This window comes from Oncorhynchus tshawytscha, linkage group LG07 (assembly GCF_018296145.1).
Source record: "Oncorhynchus tshawytscha isolate Ot180627B linkage group LG07, Otsh_v2.0, whole genome shotgun sequence".
Lineage (NCBI taxonomy): Eukaryota > Metazoa > Chordata > Actinopteri > Salmoniformes > Salmonidae > Oncorhynchus > Oncorhynchus tshawytscha.
The window spans coordinates 23882430-23905664 of NC_056435.1; the positions used below are offsets into that span (position 1 = coordinate 23882430).

At 43.4% G+C, this 23235-nt stretch overlaps 1 protein-coding gene across 2 annotated transcripts in view; it reads right to left on the minus strand.

Annotated features, from left to right (window-relative positions):
• The window catches only part of cpne5b (copine Vb), a 189470-nt gene that overhangs the window by 37939 nt on the left and 128296 nt on the right, over nt 1-23235 (minus strand). For both annotated transcript variants that reach the window (XM_042324199.1, XM_042324200.1), the window contains 6 exons: nt 21961-22064; nt 19846-19950; nt 8672-8713; nt 7016-7091; nt 1961-2014; nt 752-813 (listed from right to left, as the gene is read on the minus strand). In XM_042324199.1, the coding sequence (XP_042180133.1) occupies nt 752-813; nt 1961-2014; nt 7016-7091; nt 8672-8713; nt 19846-19950; nt 21961-22064 (443 nt within the window). The remainder of the gene's footprint in view (nt 1-751; nt 814-1960; nt 2015-7015; nt 7092-8671; nt 8714-19845; nt 19951-21960; nt 22065-23235) is intronic.

Below are 23235 nucleotides of genomic sequence, written 5' to 3' on the forward strand. Positions count from 1 at the left end.
ACTGTGTAATTCAACACTCCAGAGAACGCGTTTTCACTGCTCCAGAGTCCTATGGCGGAGAGTTTTACACCACCAGCCGATACTTGGCATTGCGCATGGTGATTTTAGGCTTGTATGTGGCTGCTCATCCATGGAAACCCATTTCATGAAGCTCCCAACTAATAGTTATTGTGCTGACGTTGAGTCCAGGGGCAGTTTGGAACTCGGTAGTGAGTGTTGCAGCCGAGGACAGACGATTTATATGCACTATGCGCTTCAGCATTCGGTTTTCCTGTTCTGTGAGTTTGTGTGGTCTACCACTTCGTGGCTGAGCCATTGTTGTCCCTAGACGTTTCCACTTCACAATAAGAGCACTTACATTTAACCTGGGCAGCTTTAGCAGGGCAGTCATTTGACGAACTAACTGGAAAGGTGGCATCCTATGACGGTGCCACATTGAAAGTCAATGAACTCTTCAGTAAGGCCATTCTACTGCCATTGTTTGTCTATGGAGATTGCATGGCGGTGTGCTCGATTGCATAACCAATTCAAATGTTATTGGTCACATACATATGGTTAGCAGACGTTAAGACGAGTGTAGCGAAATGCTTGTATACACCTGTCAGCAATGGGTGTGGCTGAAACAGCCGAATCCACACATTTGAAGGGGTGTCCACATACTTTTAAATATTGTGTATATCACAGAATGTGGGTGTGTATGTGTTTGTGTGTGTTGTATGTGGTATGCGTGTTCCCTTCTCCTCCCACTCACCCTCCCTTGATGTAATCCAGGAAGGTGCACTCGGATTCCACTGAAAAGGAGAGGAGGGTCACCTGGGAGAGAAAGCACAAAGAGAAACATGAGACCTCAGTACCCATTCACATCCAGACCTCACACACACACACACACACTCACTCCCTAGTGCCCATATAGACCAGTAGCATATGTTGACTTAGACGGAGCCACTGTATCCAGTAGCACATCACTCTCCTCATCCTGAAACAAGACGTGGGATGTGGCAGGGTGCAACCTACTCTCATCACAGACGCATACTGTAGATGATTGATGAGTTCATTACTACACTCTCTGAAACCACGGGGGAGAGGGGAGAAAGAGAGGAAGCGAGAGACAGATAGAACAACATTAAACGAGAGAGAGGGTGGGATGCGTATGTACAGGTCCATCTGGGAGCGAGAGAGAGAGAGAGAGAGAGAGAGAGAGAGAGAGAGCAGATGGGAACGTGGGATCTGGGCCCTGTAATCAGTCTTCGTAGCGAGCCAATATCACATTAGCCGCCGCATGCTACGAGATGCTAACTCCAATACTCCCACTCTCAGATCTCTCCTGGGGTGTGAGGGGAGACTTTCATATTCTTCCTTCCTTTCTTTTTTATTCCTTCATTCCCTTCTTCCTCTCTTCTGTCTCCTTCCTCCCACGTTTCTCTGCTGTTGTCATTGTTCAAGAACCTCTCTCACCCTCTCTTGTTCGATCGCTTTGCTAACTTTACTTTACCTACTCACCCCTCCTCCCTCGACAGCCTCCCTCCATCTGTCAATGTTACGAAACAATGTACAGTACACTAGCTAGTTAGCTGGCTCTAAGAACTCACAGCTCTGCTCTGCGTGTTTCTCTGACAGAGATGGGCACTATTGTCTAATGTCTTTAGACAGCTGAAGCGGACAGACATGTGTGTTCTTCATCTTTCACTTTCACAAGTTTTAATTAGCAGGAAGGCGAGAGAAGAGGAGATACCAGTTAATGAGCAAAACCTGCATTGACAATCACAGTCTATGGTTGGTAGCACTGCTCCTTTCAACAGAGCCCAGATAACCATCAGAGAAAAGCATCATAATTACCAGAAGAAAATGTGCAGAGGAGGCGAGTGAGGAGTGAGGGAGAGAGAAAAGGGGAGGGAGGGATGGATAGTAGCGAAGGACGACCGCAACGTTCTAACGCTCATAATGTGTAGGCTATAATCACCGTTCCAGAATTCCCATATTTCTTTTTCTTCATTTTCTTTTTGATATTCACCACCTAAGAGAAGAAACAAAATGACCAAATTAGAGAGAAAGAATAAGCAATTATGTTACGTTAAGGAGAGATTTGGAGGATGGTGGACATGGAGGGAATTCTCCTCACAGCAGGGGGCTTTTAGGAAGGAAAAAAAACAAGTAATTATATAAGAAAGGAGGCAGCGATGAGAAGTGTAGTACCATACATCTCCTGTAGGGGAAAGGCTGTTTCTCTGAACGAGAGAGAGAGAGGGTGTGATACAGGTTTCATGTTTCATTAGTCAACTGTAAAATGTATACGTACTGTTGTTTTCCAAGAAGCCTCTTTGTCTAATTCTCTAAATCTATTTTCTCTCTCTCTCTGCTCCCCCTTTCTCTCTCTCCTATCTCTTTTCCCATCATCTCTCCCCCTCTCTCTCCCCACATATACACACCTGTTCCCTCTCCAGCTCTGCTTCCCTTTCTTTCTCTCTCTCCCTCTCTCTCTCCACCCCCTCCCTGCATCCCCGGCCCCACCCTCTCTCTCCTTCTGTTCCCTGTCCATCTCTGTTCCTCCCTAATTAAGTTCTGTAACCAGCATAATGAGAGGGTGTGTAGGAGGGAGGGACACCATAAAGAGGCATTCTAATGGATAGAAGCATTACCTAGGTTCAAATAGTATTTGAAATCATTTAAAATACTTTAGCTGGGTTTGATTGGGCTTGCCTGGTACAATGGAACCAATAGAATAATTGAAAAAGTCAAACCCCGCCCATCTGGATCTCCAGGCAGACTAGGGGAAACGTTTGAAGTATTTAAAATGATTTCAAAAGTATTTGAACCCAGGTCTGACTGATGGAAGGCAGGACTGGAAGATGGGGCTGGAGAGAGGGCCAGATCCACACTATTGACAGGCTGGATGTGGGAGGAAGACGGATGGTAGGGAACTGACTGTCGGTGCATGAATAAACAGAGAGGCACACATACTGCATGTCTAACGGAGGTGTAATGGAGTTGGTTCGGTGAACCATACCCCGAGTGATGTGTAACCGTGACTGAGAGCTGAGGACTCGCATTAGCTCCCCATTGCAAGAAGCAAGATGTTTTATCCAGAAGTAGGTTTACTGTAAACTGAGTCTGGGAAACTAGCCCTAAATTATATTACAGCACTGATCCAAGACAACATTAGTCCTTTTACAATTGAGAGAGAATGATGAGCAGAAGATTCACTGGAGGTTTTGGTGGCAAAGTTAGAATCAAAGTCTAAAGAAAAAAAAAACTATCTCGTTTGTGCTTCCAAAGACAAAAGCTGCCTGGTCTCATTAAGGTCCCCTGTAGCGCCAAGGGGCCTGGAAGTGACAGACAGTGACAGGCCCTAATCTAATCTAGGGAAGACAATCTGGTTGACACGCAGACAGCAAAGAGACCTGCTGATGCTGAACCTAAATGAGCTTTCTGTCACTGTTCCTGTCCCTCTGCCAGGTAATACTAATGGTGAACACCATGTACAGAAGCAAGGTGACGTCTAAAAGATGGGCCGGCGTGTGTGTGTGTGCGCGCGCGCCCTGTGTCAGCAAATCTCTGTGAAATAGATCATAATAGATCATAAACAAAGGTGAAATAAACAATCAGCAATGAACAGGAAACCTTAAACTCACAAAAGTTTCAGAAGAATAGAGATGTTCCAAAGTTATATTATGGTTATGTACAGTATTCTAACAATGCGCAAATAGTTGAAGTACAGAGGGGAGACAAATTAACATAATTATGGGTTGTATTTACAATGGTGTTTGTGCTTCACAGGATATGTTTTAGATTTCTTTGTGGGTCTGCGTATTCTGAGGGAAAAAAATCAAAAATAAACATCCCTTTTTCAGGACCCTGTCTTTCAAAGATAATTCGTAAAAATCAAAATAACTTCACAAATCTTCATTGTAAAGGGTTTAAACACTGTTTCCCATGCTTGTTCAATGAACCATAAACAATTAATGAACATGCACCTGTGGCACGGTCGTTAAGACACTAACAGCTTACAGACGGTAGGCAATTAAGGTCACAGTTATGAAAACTTAGGACACAAAAGAGGCCTTTCTACTGACTCTGAAAAACACCAAAAGAAAGATGCCTAAGTAAGGTCCCTGCTCGTCTGCGTGAATGTGCCTTAGGCATGCTGCAAGGAGGCATGAGGACTGCAGATGTGGCCAGGGCAATAAATTGCAATGTCCATACTGTGAGAAGCCTAAGACAGCGCTACAGGGAGACAGGATGGACTGCCGATTGTCCTCGCAGTGGCAGACCACGTGTAACAACACCTGGACAGGATCGGTACATCCGAACATCACACCCGCGGGACAGGTACAGGATGGCAACAATAACTGACTGAGTTAGACCAGGAACGCACAATCCCTCCATCAGTGCTCAGACTGTCCGTGATAGGCTGAGAGAGGCTGGACTGAGGGCTTGTAGGCCTGTTGTAAGGCAGGTCCTCACCAGACATCATCGGCAACAATGTCGCCTATGGGCACAAACCCACCGTCGCTGGACCAGACAGGACTGGCAAAAAGTGCTCTTCACTGATGAGTCGCGCTTTTGTCTCAGCAGTGGTGATGGTTGGATTCGCATTTATCGTCGAAAGAATGAGCGTTACACCGAGACCTGTACTCTGGAGCGGGATCGATTTGGAGGTGGAGGGTCCGTCATAGTTTGGGGCGGTGTGCCACAGCATCATCAGACTGAGCTTGATGTCATTGCAGGCAATCTCAACGCTGTGCGTTACAGGGAAGACATCCTCCTTCCTCATGTGGTACCCTTCCTGTAGGCTCATCCTGACTTGACCCTCCAGCATGACAATGCCACCAGCCATACTGCCCGTTCTGTGCATGATATCCCGCAAGACAGGGATGTCAGTGTTCTGCCATGGCCAGCGAAGAGCCCGGATCTCAATCCCATTGAGCACATCTGGGACCTATTGGATCGGAGGGTGAGGGCTAGGGCTATTCCCCCCAGAAATGTCCGGGAACTTGCAGGTGCCTTGGTGGAAGAGTGGGGTAACATCTCACAGCAAGAACTGGCAAATCTGGTGCAGTCCATGAGGAGGAGATGCATTGCAGTACTTAATGCAGCTGGTGGCCACACCAGATACTAACTGTTACTTTTTTGACCCCCCTTTGTTCAGTGACACATTATTCCATTTCTGTTTGTCATATGTCTGTGGAACTTGTTCAGTTTATGTCTCAGTTGTTGAATCTTGTTATGTTCATACAAATATTTACACATGTTAAGTTTGAAAATAAACACAGTTGACAGTGAGGGGACGTTTCTTGTTTTGTTGAGTTTGTCTCTCTAATCTGGTCATTCATTTGGCAGGAGGTTAGGAAGCGCAGCTTGGTTTCTACCTATTTTTTGGGGCAGCGTGCACATAGCCTGTCTTCTCTTGAGAGCTGTGTCTGCCTACGGCGGCCTTTCTCAATAGCAAGGCTATGCTCACTGAGTCTGTACAAAGTCAAATCTTTCGTTAATTTTGGGTCAGTTACAGTGGTCAGGTATTCTGCCACTGTATACTCTCTGTCTAGGGACAAATAACATTCCAGTTTTGCTCTGTCTTTCTAAATGTGCTGCAGGACTCTTCTCTAGGTTCATCTCTCTGTAGGTGATGGCTTTGTTATGGAAGGTTTGAGAATTGCTTCCTTTTAGATGGTTGTAGAATTTGATGGCTCTTTTCTGGATTTTGATAGTTAGCGGGTATCGTCCTAATTCTGCTCTGCATGCATTATTTGGTGTTTTACGTTGTGCACATTGTACTGTATGTTCCTTTTGATGGCGTAGAAGGCCCTTCTTGCCTTGTCTCACAGATCGTTCACAGTTACCTGTGGTGCTGATGTTGAGGCCGAGGCAGGTATAGTTCTTTGTGTTGTCAAGGGCAACGTCTAGATGGAATTTGTATTTGTGTTCCTGGTAACTGGACCGTTATGGAACCCCATTATTGTTGTCTTACGGAGATTCACTGATGAATCTGTGCAGAAGATCTAGGTGCTACTGTAGGCAAGATTTTAGCCTACTGCTCGCATGCACGCACGCACGCACGCACACACACACGCACACACACACACACACACACACACACACACACACACACACACACACACACACACACACACACACACACACACACACACTTAAACAAAGGGAATTATAAATGCATGGAATAAATCTCTGCTGACGTTATACGATGCGGAGATGGTTTCTCTATATTCCTGACAGAACAGAACTACGTGTGTGTGTGTGTGTGTGTGTGTGTGTGTGTTTGCACGTGTGCATTCGTTCGTGTGTGTGTGTCGGGAGGGACCAGAGGGATCAGAGAGGAGCATTCATTAGTTCTATTGCAAAATAAACACATAAACAAGAATAGAGCAGGGTGAATGAGGGTGAGGACGGGGGAGGAGGAGTGGGGGGCGGAGGGGTGATAGAGGAGGAGAGTTGTAATGCAGTAAGGGTATTGGAATATTTGTCACGCTGTCTTTGAACCACCTGCATGCATAGAGTCCCTTCAAAAACACGTGTTAGGTATTAGAGGACTTTCCAGATGCATTCCTAACGCAACGGTCATCGGATAAGGTAAGACATTCTATACACATTCCTAATTGCTCAAGAACTCTAATGCTTGAGGACAACAGCAACATTGGTTTCCCAGTCAATTAGTCATTGATTTAGACCAGAGGCGTCAAGAAAAGGCATCATGGGTGAAAACAACAGACACTTTGTCTATGATCCTGGAGGACTGAAGTTGAGTTTTAGTGTGCATCCCAAATGGCACCCTATTCCCTATTTAGTGCACTACTTTAATCCTATGGGCCCTGGTTAAAAGGAGTGCACTATAGGGAATAAGGTGTCATTAGTTATCACCCGACCTTGCCCAGGTCCCCCTTGCAAAAGAGGACATCAGGGGTATTATTCTTGTTAAATAAAATACATTTGGGACGCAGCCCTAAACTTTTTGATCCCCTAACAGAAGCTATATGATGAAATAAATGAAAGAAAAGCTCACCTCATAGACATTGAACTGGCTCTGGCCTCGAGCCAGCTCCCGGTAACTAGTGGTGAACTCGCCTATGAAGTCATGGCTGACAGAGAGATGAGAGAGGAGAAAAGACAGGAGAGGAGAGAGGAGAGAGCAGAAGAGAGGGGAGAAGAGAGAACACAGGAGAGAGAAGGTGGAGGGAGGATGGGGAGAAGAGAGAACACAGGAGAGAGAAGGTGGAGGGAGGACGGGGAGAAGAGAGAACACAGGAGAGAGAAGGTGGAGGGAGGACGGGGAGAAGAGAGAACACAGGAGAGAGAAGGTGGAGGGAGGATGGGGAGAAGAGAGAACACAGGAGAGAGAAGGTGGAGGGAGGACGGGGAGAAGAGAGAACACAGGAGAGAGAAGGTGGAGGGAGGATGGGGAGAAGAGAGAACACAGGAGAGAGAAGGTGGAGGGAGGACGGGGAGAAGAGAGAACACAGGAGAGAGAAGGTGGAGGGAGGATGGGGAGAAGAGAGAACACAGGAGAGAGAAGGTGGAGGGAGGATGGGGAGAAGAGAGAACACAGGAGAGAGAAGGTGGAGGGAGGACGGGGAGAAGAGAGAACACAGGAGAGAGAAGGTGGAGGGAGGACGGGGAGAAGAGAGAACACAGGAGAGAGAAGGTGGAGGGAGGACAGGAGAAGAGAGAACACAGGAGGAGAAGGTGGAGGGAGGACGGGGAGAAGAGAGAACACAGGAGAGAGAAGGTGGAGGGAGGACGGGAGAAGAGAGAACACAGGAGAGAGAAGGTGGAGGGAGGACGGGGAGAAGAGAGAACACAGGAGAGAGAAGGTGGAGGGAGGACGGGGAGAAGAGAGAACACAGGAGAGAGAAGGTGGAGGGAGGACGGGGAGAAGAGAGAACACAGGAGAGAGAAGGTGGAGGGAGGACGGGGAGAAGCCGGAAGACATCCGTAATTTCAATAACATAATCGGCACGTCTTTTTTTCACCCTTTGAGCTAGTGAAAGTTATAGGATAAACATGGCTATATTACATTCAGGTTCCTCTGGACCGATAATAAACTCTTCGTGAAACATACACTGAGTGTAAATAACATTAGGAACAGGTGAATTCAGGTGAAAGCTATGATCCCTCATTGATGTCACTTGTTAAATACACTTCAGTCAGTGTAGATAAAGGGGGATGAGACAGTTTAAAGAAGGATTTCTAAGCCGTGAGACACGGATTATGTATTTGTGCCATTTAGAGGGTGACAAAAAAAACGATGTGCCTTTTGAATGGGGTACGGTAGTAGGTGCCAGGCGCACCGGTTTGTGTCAAGAACTGCAACGCTGCTGGGTTTTTCACGCTCAACAGGTTCCATGTGTATCAAGAATGGTCCACCACCCAAAGGACATCCAGCCAACTTGACACAACCGTGGGAAGCATTGGAGTCAACATGGGCCAGCATCCCTGTGGAACACTTCCGACACCTTGTAGAGTCCATGCCCCAATGAATTGAGGCTTTTCTGAGGGCGAAAGAGGGGGTGCAACTCAATATTAGGAAGGTGTTCAGTGTAATACAATGTCTACTAAAGACAAAATCAACATTGTGAATCCATGAGAACACACATTGATTACAAACTGTTGGCTCAAACTCCCTCTCCTCCTAATCTATCCGACCATCACCTGCACTCACCTGCCATCTCGGTCCCAGTCGTACACCTCTATCTTGATCGTTCTGAAACGACAGGAAACACACACCAACAGACGGATGTTACTGAAGCACACTTTGCTCAAGGTTGTCATAGACCAGAGAGTCAAACATGGGGATTCACTTTACAGACTGGTAAAATCAATATCTGCATTGTGAAAACACACCCATTACAGATGTTCGGCAATCTTACAGCACCTATCTATGGCTCATGGGTGTAACACACGAGAGACATGGTGGAAATATAACAATGAATCCCCATCTGTCCATTGTTACAAGTAATACATAGAGCTATTGTAGGCTATTGAACTTTAGCTGTTGGTCATTATTTATGAAGTAATTAGTGTAGTGGAGTGTCTTGCTTGAGTGGTCAGATATGCTTTAGAAGATGGGTGTCCTAAGAACCTCTTAGAAAACACAAATGCACGCACACAAACACACATTCTGAGTAATTGGGTTCAAGCTGCTTAAGATTGCCGCTGTGGATTGACTCATCAGTCAAAGCTGAAAAGAGGAACATGTCCTGAGGCAGGCGTTGTGATTGTGTGTGTGTGTGTGTGTTTGTTCTGCACGGCTTTAAACAAACATCAAACAAGACAGAAAGGAATGATCGCTACAGCCTTTTCTTAAAGGTCCAATGCAACTGTTTTTGATCTCAATATCAAATCACGTCCGGGTAAGAATGAACCTTACTGTGATTGTTTTCAATTAAAATGGCCAAGAAGACACAAAAATAGCTTCTTAGCAAAGAGACATTTCTCAAGCAAGAATTTTGATAGGACTGTCTGGGAGTGGTCTGAGTGGGGAGGGGAAAACTGAAAACTAGCTGTTATTGGCAGAGATGTTTGGAACTCTCTTTCTTATTGGTCTATTAACTAATTTGCCGTTTGGTGATGTCACCGGGCAGGCCAAAACACCATCCCACCAAAACAGGCTGATATTTCAGCGGGTATTTTCAAACAGCTAAAAGGGCATTATCATAATCATTACAGTATTATTCTAAACTCATAGTGTGTGAATATATACTGTATAAAACACAGGAAATCACATGTTTGACTGCAAGGGAGCAGTAACATTTTAATGAGGAGCAATAACATTCACATTTGAGTCATTTAGCACCTGCTCTTATCCAGAGCAATTTACAGTAGTGAGAGCATACACATTTGTACTTTTTTTTTCAATCTAGTCCCCATGGGAATCAAACCCACAACCCTGGCATTGCAAGCACCATTCTCTACCAACTAAGCCACACACACACACATCAGGTTGCCGAAGCACCTGCCCTTTTCCCTCCTATGAGAAAAGTGCCCTTTCAGATTGGTGTTTTTTTTTATGATTCAACTTTTATTTCACTCGTAGTCTATTTTCTCTCTTATTATTTAAATGAATTGCAAACTAGATTATTTCTCATTTTTGAATCTTGTAGATTCTGCCCTCACACGAGTGCGGCACTGCACTCAACCTTCTGGCAGAAGCTACCGCTGCCGAACAGTAGTGTAGCAGTGGCTCCCTTTAAAGTTGCATATGTCATCTCACAGTCAGGAACATATGAAAGGCTTCAACGGGACTGTTTCTTAGTGGGCCTAAAAGCAAGATGCCAGCAGCAGAACAAACGCCAATCACCAGCAAATACCAGTTAGATTGTTTCAACAGCATAGCTAACTAGCTAGCTAGCTGATTTACGTAATATACATTCACCATGATAAATTGATAGCCCACCCCTCTTCGCCGGCTCTTTGAGCAGTAGGCTAAAATCTTGCTTACAGTGGGGTGAGTGTGACTTTGCAGAAAATAAAGGCCTCCAAATGTCTTTGTAAGGCCCTGCCTCACCTCACCAACAAGGTCATTAGTTAGTTTTCACTGAGGCTTTTCAAGCCCCTAATAAACAAACAAGCCTCCTTGACAATAACACTCAGGAAGCCACGTCTCTACAGCTCCATGCTGTGTAATTTCAAGGCTGGGTGATTTTACCGTTTCACTCCTAAACAGAAAACAGCAGCATTCATTATTCACAGTTCCTATGAAAAAACAACAACGTAATAATCAGATTAAAGAGGGGGAAACAAGAGATTATATTTTTCATAATAAACTAGCAGATTATGAAAGGGGCAAATCGTGAGGATTTTATTTTATTCATGCTTTATTTAACCAGATGAGTCCCATTGCAGATGATTTATCCAGTCCACTGAAATATCTACCTGTCAACATACAGTATCTGATCAAATAAAATTGATTTATAAACCCCTTCTGTTGGGTCATTGTCCACTAAGCGCAAACCAGATGGGATGGCGTATCGCTGCAGAATGCTGTGGTAGCCATGCTGGTTAAGTGTGCCTTGAATTCGAAATAAATCACCGACAGTGTCACCAGCAAAGCACCCCCACACCTCCTCCATGCTTCACGTTGGGAACCACACATGCAGAGATCATCCGTTCTCCTACTCTGTGTCTCACAGACATGGTGGTAGGAACCAAAAATCTCTAATTTGGACTCATCAGACCAAAGGACAGATTTCCACTGGTCTAATGTCCATTGCTTGTGTTTCTTGGCCCAAGTAAGTCTCTTCTTCTTATAAGTGTCCTTTAGTAGTGGTTTCTTTGCAGCTAGAATCAGACCACGAAGGCCTGATTCACGCAGTCTCCTCTGAACAGTTGATGTTGAGATGTATCTGAGGTGCAGTTAACACTAATGAACTTATCCTCTGCAGCAGAGGTAACTCTGGGTCTTCCTTTCCTGTGGCGGTCTTTATGAGAGCTAGTTTCATCATAACGCTTGATGGTTTTTGCGACTGCATTTGAAGAAACTTTCAAAGTTCTTGAAATTTACCGAATTGACTGACCTTCATGTCTTAAAGTAATGACGGACTGTCGTATCTCTTTGCTTATTTGAGCTGTTCTTGCCATAATATGGACTTAGTCTTTTACCAAATAGGGCTGTCCTCTGTATACCACCCCTACCTTTCCACAATACAACTGATTGCCTCAAATGCATTAAGAAGGAAAGAAATTCCACAAATTAACATTTAACAAGGCACACCTGTTAAATAAAATGCATTCATGGAGCTGGTTGAGAGGATGCCAAGAGTGTGCAAAGCTGTCATCAAGGCAAAGGGTGGCTTGAAGAATCCTTGAAGAATCTCACATATAAAATCGATTTTGATTTGTTTTTTGGTTACTCCATGATTCCATATGTGTTATTTCATAGTTTTGACGTCTTCACTATTATTCTACAATGTAGGAAATAGTAAAAATAAACAAAAACCCTGGAATGAGCAGGTGTGTCTGAACCCATGACTGGTACTGTACATCTAATCCAACACTCTCCACAAGCATGTGTAATGGATTTGAAAAATGTAAATATATTTTCGCTGTATTGTAATACATTTTCATCTCTGACTGTTAGGAACTCTGAGATAAAGTTTCGCACTGGCATCGTTGCAAGAAACGTTGTATCGGTAGAATCAGAGCCTATGGCTTGTTGCTGATATTTTCAAATGAGGAAGGATCAACTTACATCTATGAGAAGGAAAAATTCTGAGCTAAACCGCAGCGAATGCAAATTTGCTCAGGTTAAAAATACCTGCCGTCACATTTTCCCAAAAGCAGATGACAAATCGATGATGGGGGGTGACAAACGCGATGCCGTTGAGAGTTTTTTTGCAGACTTATAAAACTTTAGAAGCATCGCTTCATCCTTCTCTCGTTTTTAATCTTTCTCTCTCCTTTCCTCGTCTCCCCCTCTCCCCCTTCTCCCCCTCTCCCCCTTCTCCCCCAGCCCCCACTAAACACAGTTGAGATTCTAACTAAGAGACATCAGAGCCAAAAAGTGGCACAGCTAAAATACTTCCCTCTCTGTCTTTCTCTCTCTCCCTCCTCCTTCCCACCCTTCCTCTGCCTTCTCTCCCCATTTCCACATCAACACAGTATAAAATGAAGTTAGACATCAGAGATGTTTTCTGCCGCTAAGAAAAAGGGCTACATCTAACATATTACGTTCCTCCCTCGCTCCCTGCATCTCTCTCCCTCCCTCCTCTCTTCTATCTGTAGTGGCAGTATCTTCAGGGTTGTGAGCCTTTCCCCCAGAGGATCTATCAACTAAGAAGTGTGTGTGTGTCTGTGTTTATACAACGGGTTAGTCTAATCCTGAATGCTGATTGGTTAAAACGACATTCCAACAGGTGTCTATTCCACAAGTTACCACCGACTAAATATATATACACATTTTATTTGTCATATGCGCTGAATACAACAATGAAATTCTTACTTACAAGCCCTTAACCAACAATGCAGTTTTAAGAAAAATAAGTGTTAACGAAAAAAATAACAAATAATTAAAGAGCACCGGTACAGAGTCAATGTGCGGGGGCACAGGTTAGTCGAGGTAATTGAAGTAGTATGTACATGTAGGTAGAGTTAAAGTGACTATGCATAGATACTAAACAGAGTAGCAGCAGCATAAAAGAGGGTGGGGGGGGACAATGCAAATAGTCATTTGATTAGCTCTTCAGGAGTCTTATGGCTTGGGGGTAGAAGCTGTTAAGCCTTTTCAACCTAGACTTGGTGCTCCGGTATCGCTTTCCATGCGGTAGCAAAGAGAACAGTCTATGACTAGGGTGGATTTGACCATTTTTAGGGCCTTCCTCTGACACCGCCTGGTATAGAGGTCCTGGATGGCAGTATGATCTGAATGCGTAATCCACTGTCTCATCATCCCAGCCAGGCACTTTATAAAATTGATCTCCACTATAAAAAGCAGCTAGACATTATCTCACATTTCTTTTAGACTAACATTTCGTTTTCAACAGAGGAGATTTGTATAAATCTTGCTGTCTGTCTCTCTGACATTTGCAACATTGTTTGAATATTCAAATTCAGTCTCCAGCCATCCCATAGTAATGAACTTGTCGGGAGTCGGAACGAGACAGACAGGCAGGAAGCGTTTCTCAGCCAGTTGAAATCATGAATCAGCTTGCATAATTTTTATGGATGTATATACAAAGAAATGTCAATTGAAAAAAGGTAAAACGAAACAAAGTGCAGCTTGTCTTTCCAGCTTCAGTTTGAAGTGATTGTGTTAGCTGTGTTGTTGGCTAGCTCCTCTGAACAGTGTCCTGACGAGAGAGCACATTTTCTATGCCAGGCAAAATCGCGCCTCATTAGCTCATTGTTATGGATGTATCCCAAAAAATGTAACTTGAAAACAGCTTAAACAAATGCCAATGCAGCTACTTTTCTGTTATTCTGGCTGCACTTTTTGACGTGTCTGTAAATTAGCTGTAGTTGGCTAGGTAGCAAGCAAGGGATAAGAACGTTGCCAGCCAGTATGACAATGGAACATTTAGAACGAACCACTGGTTGATGATGATTCAGATCCTACATAAATTTGTTAATAGTACCTTTTCCCTAAATCAGCTGACCCAGTGTTTTTATTTAAATTTAAAATAAAAAAAATTTGGATTGAAAAAGAACAACTATTTTCAACAAAACCAAAACAGATTTGATATGTTTTTCTTTTCAGAAGGCACAGAAGTGAAAGTGTTTTATGTCACCAGCCCCGGAACAAAACACTGTACTATAATATAACCGGACGAAGTCCTCTACGAATGTCCTTTACGAATGTGGTTTGTAATGGTTGTTTTGATAAGTCTCGACAATCCTGTGACACGTTTTTAATTGAACATGTAAGCAATTAGCATTGGAATAAATTATTTATGTATTATGTATTATTGACTTCGTCTCGGGCCTAATAACCGTGCCAATATATCCTTCAAACACCGGCTTCTCGTGCATCATCACTTACGCGCGCGCATGTGTGTGTGTTATGTCGGGGAGGAACATGAAAGACACCATGCCCTGCAGGCCCTATCAATCATCCTCTCTTTGACTGTCCGCCAAGCAGTAACAGGTCAGGAGAAAAAAAGGTTCCAAAAGGGTTCTGTGGCTATCTCCATTAGGAGAACCCTGGTTGGTTTCAGGTAGAACCCTTTTGGGATCCAGGTGGAACCAAAAAGGGTTATTCAAATTATTCTCCCATGGATACAGCCAAAGAATCCTTTTAGATTCTAGATTATTTTTCTATGAGTGTACTCCAGACCAAACATACAGTAACACAAGGCAGGATGTCTTCTTCTGTTGCTGTGTCTTCCCAGCGAAATCATGCTTTTAAAAACCCTCACGTTGTCTCTCTAATAAACCAATCTTCCAAGTGGGGTTCCTAACATCATTTAAGACGATAATTCAAACAGGCATATGTCTCCTTCACTAATAACCCAAACACACCCCACGAGAGATCACAAGAATGAGTACATGAGCTGCTACGCTTGTGAAAAACAACACCACCACTTCAGCCCTAATTTCGTGGCTCTGTTTGCGATCTTCCCCAGCCTGGGAAGAAATAGTTGCTTTGACTCAGACAGACTCATATAGACTACCATGCTAATGAGGAAGACAGTCCTGGGATGGAATGTCCTCTGAAGCATATAGACAGCGTAGGCCGGACTGACAAAATTAATTTCCCATTTCCGCTCCTTTCCTCTCACCCCCCTCTTCCCAGGACACTCAAGGAGCGGACAGGGTACATCTACATGCTATATTAATAAATGAGTCTGTCGTTTGTGTGGTGTCTGATTCTCTGTCTACAAATCACAGCCTGTTCGTACTTGTCATTTACGATATGTATTGATGCTAAATAAGATGAACATAGCCACGAGATATAAACCACACAACATACACATTATACTGAACATACCACCTACACATGCATGCGCGCACACACACACACACCCACACAAACCCAGTGTGTAACCGGTTGGCTGTTCTCTGCTCTGGGCTTTGTGATATCTCATGACACATGTAGTGTTTCCAGGTCTGCCCCTGTCAGATCCTATTTCACTCACACTGAGGCGGAGTGTGTGTGTATGCGCATGTGTGTTCGTGTGTGTGTGTGTATGCATGTGTGTGTGCATGCACGTGTGTCCATGCTAAAGTGTCTGTGTTTGTGCATGTGTGTATTTTTGTTTTTGTGTGTGTTTGTCTGTTAGAGAGAGGCAGAGAGGCATTCTAGGAAAGGCTCTCCTGTAACACATCTCAATCCCCCATGTCTGATTGATTCTGACAGGGTGATGACCTCACTATGTCTGATGTTTGATTTGTCGGCTGACACTCAGTGACCCCGACCTGTTTACCCACACTCCTTTGGGGCACCCACAATACATTTGTATCTAGACACAGAGAAAAACCTGGGAATGATATTTGGATTTATTTCTGCAGAATTTGGGTGTAGTAATTTGTCACAGAAGGCTAAGCAACTCAGCTTTTTCTGAGCAGAGAGAGAGAGAGAGAGAAAGGGGGGAAGGAGAGAGAGAGAGAACGAGAGAGCAAGGGGGTGCGAGAGAAGGCAGGGAAGGAGGCTATAGGGAAATCCTGCTTTGACCTGTACAGAGAAAGTAGCATCCAACATGTATGGTCTTTAAAAAAAATCCAGTTTCTCATTTCTCTCTCGCTTTCTTATTCTTCCTCTCTTTCTCTATAGTCAACCCATGTTTAAGTCCTCCTCCTCCCTCCCTTTCTTTCTGTCTTCCTCCCTCTCTATCTAAACTCTTCTCTCTCTGTTGTTCGTATGTCTTACATAAGCCAAATATCTGAAGTGCATTTTGCTATATCACCGTCTCATCTCTTAAAGCTAGAATCCAGCCTAGTGGTTAGAGCATTGGGCCCGTCTTTCCTTTTTTTGGGTTGTGATTGGCAGGTACCTGGTGACCCACCTGATGGGGGCGGACCTCAACAATATCGTCAAGTGTCAGAACCTGACGGACGACCACGTTCAGTTCCTCATATACCAGATCCTCCGCCGGGGTCTCAAGGTAGGCCTGTGTGTGTGTTTTCATAGGTGCAGGTATAGGTTGTCATAGGTACTGTATGCAGTTTAACTATTTGTCTGTTTTGCAGTATATCCATTCAGCAGACATCATCCACAGAGTAAGTTACATCAAACTTACAGTAAAAATCTGTCATTCTACCCCTGAGCAAGACAGTTAACCCATTAAAAGACAGTTATCCCATTAAGGCAGCTACCCACACCTCTCTGATTCAGAGGGGTTGGGTTAAATGCGGAAGACACATTTCAGTTGTAGAGCTGAGTAGGTATCCCCCTTTCCCTTAGTTGCTACATTCATTTAACTTCTAAATTAATGATATATACCCATTGATTCTTGAAGAATATAACTTATATATGCCTCATGAGCTAAGTTCAACTGTCATACCCCATCAGAACCCAAAATATAAGCTTGCTTTACTCAAATGTTTGCAAACAATGTAAATGTTAACAAACACTGTATAGCCTCAATTAGAAGTGTGATATCATGGATGAACAGTCCATGTAACCATTGCTTTGTCTATGAATTTTAGAGTGGTTACATTTCTCCAGGCCTATTCCTCAGCTTTTTACCTAAACAGAAGTGGGGTATCCGCTTTGTCATTGTTTTAATGAAGGATTCTAGCTTTAAGTGGTCATAGGGCCTATCTTATGTCCTAATGGTCTTAGGGCCTATCGTCTCCAGCTTACTGTTTCAGGGGGCTTTATAGTGGTAAGTGGACCCTGACAGAACGACATGTGAAGATTACCATGTGATTATGTTGACTGTTAACACTATGGCTAACGGCTTATCCCCGAGACCAGGCCATTCAGGGCAAAAATCATAACCAGACCTCCTCTTTAAACACTGATTTCAGCCTAAGAGTCTGTCGTTGTTAAATAAATACTTGAGTAAAGATTCCGTTTGGTTTAAAATTCGTTGACTGCCATTTTGCTTCTTGAAATTTATTTCAACTTTTAATCACTGTCAATCCGCAAACACAACCCTTTATGGACATAAGAGTGTACATGGCTAAGAGAAATGTACTGTAGACGTTAATTACCTGTCAAAGTTAAAGTGACCAGGAAGTAAGAAGCAGAACATTTGGAGTAGCGACACACCACTGTGTTTTATACTTGAAAAAAAACACTTATACATTTTACACTGTGTTCGGCTGGGTTTTTACCAACTCCTGGAGCTGACATTAGCAGGCTAGCTCGATTACCTGGCTGTCACTGTCAAATCTTGTCTCACATCGTGGTTGGTTCTTGTAGATCACTGTTTCTGATATCTGAGTATAAGCACGTCAGACTTTAGTCGTCTCCTCGGTCTACACTACTGGCTTAAATCCTGCTGTTCCTCAATGGATTTGGAGATCATTGACAATTTTGAAAAATTCTGGGTGAGGCCCAAGTTTTGGATGGCTTGCATCCAAATAGGAGAGGGGCAAGTGTTCTCTAACATCGAGGAGGCTCTTACAAAACATTGACCAAAAAAAAAAAAAAACTGCCTATTTCACGTCGTCGACATTTGGTGTATAATTTCACTGCAAGGAAATGCTTCATTCTGCAGGAATTAATATTAAGGCTGTGAAAGGTTATAGACCTACAGTCAGTGTCCAGATTTCAGGTTTCATTTAACCCATCTGAACAATAGGCTACCGTTCCCTTGACGTGCCATGAGCCTATTTGAAGTTCAGCTCTTGTGACTGTCGAATGTGTATAGTGCATAATACTGCTATCATCCCCTGTTAACGCTTCACCAAATCCTTCCCAAAAAATGACTTTTACTCTTCATTTTCAACTCTCCATTTCGCAGCTTTTCCCTTATTGAATTATACTCCGACATTGTCCTTTTTGCCTCCATGGATCGACGTGAACTTTTTCTGCCCAAAAGCATTTGGTGTATCATTGCGTTTACTTGATAGCTACCTACACAAATAGCTAGCTAGAACAAAGTGTTAATAAGAAATTAATTTAAAAAGAAAAGAAATCACACCGGACAATTGAGGTAATTATGGGCAAAGATACCTCTATTAATTCAGCTTTTAATGGAGCGGCAGGGTAGCCTAGTGGTTAGAGCATTGGACTAGTAATCAAAAAGGTTGCAAGTTCGAATCCCTGAGCTGACAAGGTACGAATCTGTTGTTCTACCACTGAACAAAGCAGTTAAACCACTGTTCCTAGGCCATCAATGAAAACAAGAATTTGTTCTTAACTGAAAAATGTTTTTATTTATTTAAATTCCGCCAGAAATAAGATAATGGTCTTCATTAGAAACCTTGTACCTACTGGCACTGTGGTTAGATGCCTCAGTCCAATCGACATTAGATGACGCATATGGAAATAAATATATTTATGAAGAGATAGAATATCATCCCGAATGAGTGCAAAAAAACGTTCTGCCGTTCCCATGTTCAATGCCAGTGCAAAATCAAATATACGTAAACATCACGCAGAAAGGCCAAGGACTGTAATAGCAGGAGTGGCAACGGGAAAACCCAATGCCCATTTTATTCTGAGCTGGAAGCAGTATTGGATGACCATCCCACCACCCACCGTTCATTCTGGACAGTGCTGTGGAGGCTAGAGTTATTGAGCCGCTGAGTGCTTTATAAACTTTTTTTTGTAACGTGAAGAATAGTCTAATTCAGTTGCAGATTAGAAAATAATAGGCCACAGTAATATTATAGTCTACAGTGGCTTGTCTATGGAAATGTTATAGAAGTCCCCACCGGCTAGATCTAAAGGTACAGGTGGAAAATTAGGCCAACACATTATACCTTGCCGTACACTTGTGCTGTGACTCCATCATAGTCCGTCCAATGATCCCTAATACATTTGTAGTTCAGTATATCTAGATTAATAAAAGTCACAATGTTACTAAATTATCACTGATCAATGATTTGGAGGAAATCAAACAGTCATTTCTTCAGCATGTCACATTTTTGTTGCTTTGGTAAAAAAACATTTAGGCCTATAACCTATTTAATAAGAATCTGACCCCTGAAATATAATGCAATCCGTTTTTATTTGATTATATTCGGTGAACCTTTTAGCCTTTTCCAGCCAAATCGCTAGCAATAAAGTGCGTAGCTTTCTGTAAGCATGAGTGAGGCCACTTCCACGGTTACAAATCATTCGGAATTAAAACAAAGATCAACATGTTCAGTACACACTGCATGAAGGCCTAGATTGCCTGGCAGTGAAGAAGAGTGAGGGCGAGAAGGATCAGTGGGATGAGAGGGTGTGAGGGTGTAAGAGGGGATGAGCGAGGCGAGAGGGAGTGAGAGAGGCGAGTTCTATACCTGTCAAAGTCCCCATTGCAGAGTGCTCTGACTGGAATGGTGAATGACTGCCAAACTGGATTCAACGTATTTTTCACCACCTCTGTCTTATGGCAGATAGTAAACCTGCAGGAGAGAGTGAGGGGGTAGAGAGAGGAGAGAGGGGAGAAAACAGAGAGAGTTGGGCAGGAGTAAAGAAAGGAGATAGGAAAGAAGAGAAGACCAGAGGGGAAGAGAAAGATAATCGAGGAGAGACAGACAAGGACAGAATGTATCCGGTTAAAAGACAGACAATTCATAGTGTTGAAAACAGCAACTTCATGATTAGCGTCCGTGTATAATCTTTGTTTACCGACATCGCTGTCCAAACAAAGTTGTGTGTTTTTGGCCTTCACTATTATAATGACTCTCTCTCCTCCCTCACACAGGTGTGATACAATTTGCATATTGTTTTGATACTTGAGTGCCTTACCTAACGGGGACTGCACACCAACCCAGTGTGTCCACCCACCACAATTCTGCTTGAGCAGATCTAGATTTGCACAATATTGTGTGTTCCCTCTGTTATCCTGAGCTGTGGGATTTACTTCATCTTGCCTCGTTGCCTTCGGTCCTTTGGCCATTAGAACAGCACGGTCCATTTAGCAGCATCCGCCAAGTACTCATTTCTATGTGTGTTTGTGTGTGTGCCGTGCCGCCCGCTAATTTGTCCCTCTCCTCTCTCCTACACAGACACTTTTAGCACATTTGTGCTTGCCACTATCCTCTCTTGTCACTTTAAGAAATGCCTGAATGAAGATAAGGGCTAAGAAGTGCAGGCTCTCGCTAAACCAGTGGCCCTTAAATGGTCTGACACCGCTCGCTGCAAGGGCCTCTGGGACAACAGAGTGCACTCTGGTAGCCTGTTAGGGGATTGGGGGGTGTTGTATAGCACATTCTCTCTGGGTATGGCTCATGCACACACACACACATACACACGTACACGCACACGCTGGAAGCCTGTTATTAAGGAATGGGGAGGTGCTTTATGGTCCCTGGTGGGTTTGGCTCAGTCCTGCTGGTGTGTGTTTAATTTATTTATACAAAGACCTGTTTGCCTTCTGTGTGTTCTCTCTAATTGCATTCTCCACCGCACCAATTCTCCACTGCATAATTTGTCACACTGTAGAGATACAGTAAACCAGTGTGATTGGTAATGCAAGACATGACACCCACCATTGTTCTGAAATAGTTTAGAAACGGATAAGATTAGCATTCCTGCAACATTATTTTGTTGGAATATAATTAGATTTCTGGGAAATTAAGCTAATTGATTGCACCCAAATTGGACATTTTAATTTGTAGGATTCATAGAATATTCAAGAAATATAGTACCTAAGAAATGCTTGTCTAATAATGAGTAAGACATGAGGAATCCAAAGAAATTGTCAAAAGCCTCCCACAGACCTCCCAGACCCCACCCCAATCCCAACCCAACAAAGAGTATACAGTACAGCGCTGCGGCTCGGAGTATTGTTTCTTCATCCTATGTTATGTATTCTCAGTGAATTTTGGTTAAAAAAAATGTAAAAATGTAAAACAGTGTTCAGAGAATTTTGTCATTAAAGGTATGTTTATGTCCCATCCTTTATGTCCATGTGACCTTGTTATGACCACTAGGTGGTGTGGTTCCTGCTATTAGGTGATTTTTATTAATACCCCCCTCAATGTTATAGGGATAGTTCACTGAAATTACACAATGACATTGGTTTCCTTACCCTATAAGCAGTCTATGGACAAGGTACTACAGCAATCCATGTTTTGGTTTTGTTTACCTGGCCACTGATTCAAATGCTAACTTGTTTGCATTTGTGGCACAAATCCAATGTAAGTCAATGGTACCTATTAGCATTTTTGCATTTCATATCCACATTTTCTATTAGTAACATCATTGAGTTACACATTCGTTTTTTGATATTTTGGATGATTTGGACATGAAGCATGAAAATGCTAACATAGGTACCATAACCAAAGCATGGGTTGCTGTCATACCTTGTTCATAGACTGCTTACATGGTAAGGAAACAAATATGTAATTTTGTAATTCGGGTGAACTATCCCTTTAACAGGATCAGGATCACAGAACACAGAGCCTTACGTTCCGTCTTCGTTGCTCCTGTAGAACACCATGAAAGGATCTGACTTGCCAAAGAAGTCCTTCTTGTCCAGTTTGTTGGCACAGAACTGCATCGTTGCGCTGTCCTTTGGGGGTGAGGAGAGAGAGAGAGTGCGAGAGAGAAAGAGAGGGAGAGAAAGAAAGGGCAGAAAGAGAGAATGAAAAGAGAGCAAGAAAGAAAATATTTCAACTTAATGATTCAGTTGATTAATATTGTTGTTTGTGCTTTTTTCCCCTGTTTGTTGTAGTCACTCATCTGTTTGTGTCAAATGAAAGGCAAAATGCATTTTGCATTCTAATCAATTCACCACTACTGCCACAATTACGACCAAGCCACCTCCATCTCAGTGTGTGTGTTTGTGTGTGTTTGTGTGTGTCTATGTGTGCGCGTGTGTCCGTGTTCTCGCACACGTGTGCTTGTGTTTCATCTCTTGCAGTAGGATGAATATGAGAGCTCATTAGGGGTACACCGGGCGCTCTTGGGAGAAACAGAGCCACATAAATTCTACAGTAATGATGCCTACAAACCAACCCTACTCATCCCCATGTTCCAGAGAAGGACTGTGTCCCAGATGGCACCCTATTCCCTACATAGTGCACATGAAAGGAATAGGGTGCCATTTGGGATACAGCCTAGATTATGTTACAACCTCTAACTCCCTGGTACCTAGGTCAATCTCTGATGGTTGGGGGGGGCAATGCTCTCCAACCAGTCAGTAATCCCCAGTCGAACCAACACTGATTCCACTGGCCAGTATGACTGATCCTAAAGAGTAGCACAGCAGCATGAGTAAAACTCCTCAGGTCAGACAGTCCCACTAATGTCCTCTCAGACCTGTCACAGACAGCAGACACTGTGCCTGATCGTTGACCATCACTAATGATGGTCAGACAACTAGCCCTCCCTCCCATAACGCTCTCTCTCCTACTCTTCCATCGTCGCTGATGTAGGCCTATCTGCCAAATTACACATTCAATTGCTACATCACCGAAAAGTTATTATAGCTGAAACATTCCAAGACAATGACAATCCATTTAAGGAGAAGTTTACTTTTATACAACCAAATCTCTATTTTTGAGAAACTTTCCCCACTCGCGATACACTTCCCCATGGCTCATTCTGCAGTATGGGAGGTGCGAATAAAAACACCAAACAGAAATTGCAAAGCTCTCAGAGTATAGTGATGCAGGGTCTTTAGATGTTGTGCACATTAAATTGTGTCATTCCGAACTTTATCTGCAACATTACAGTGCATT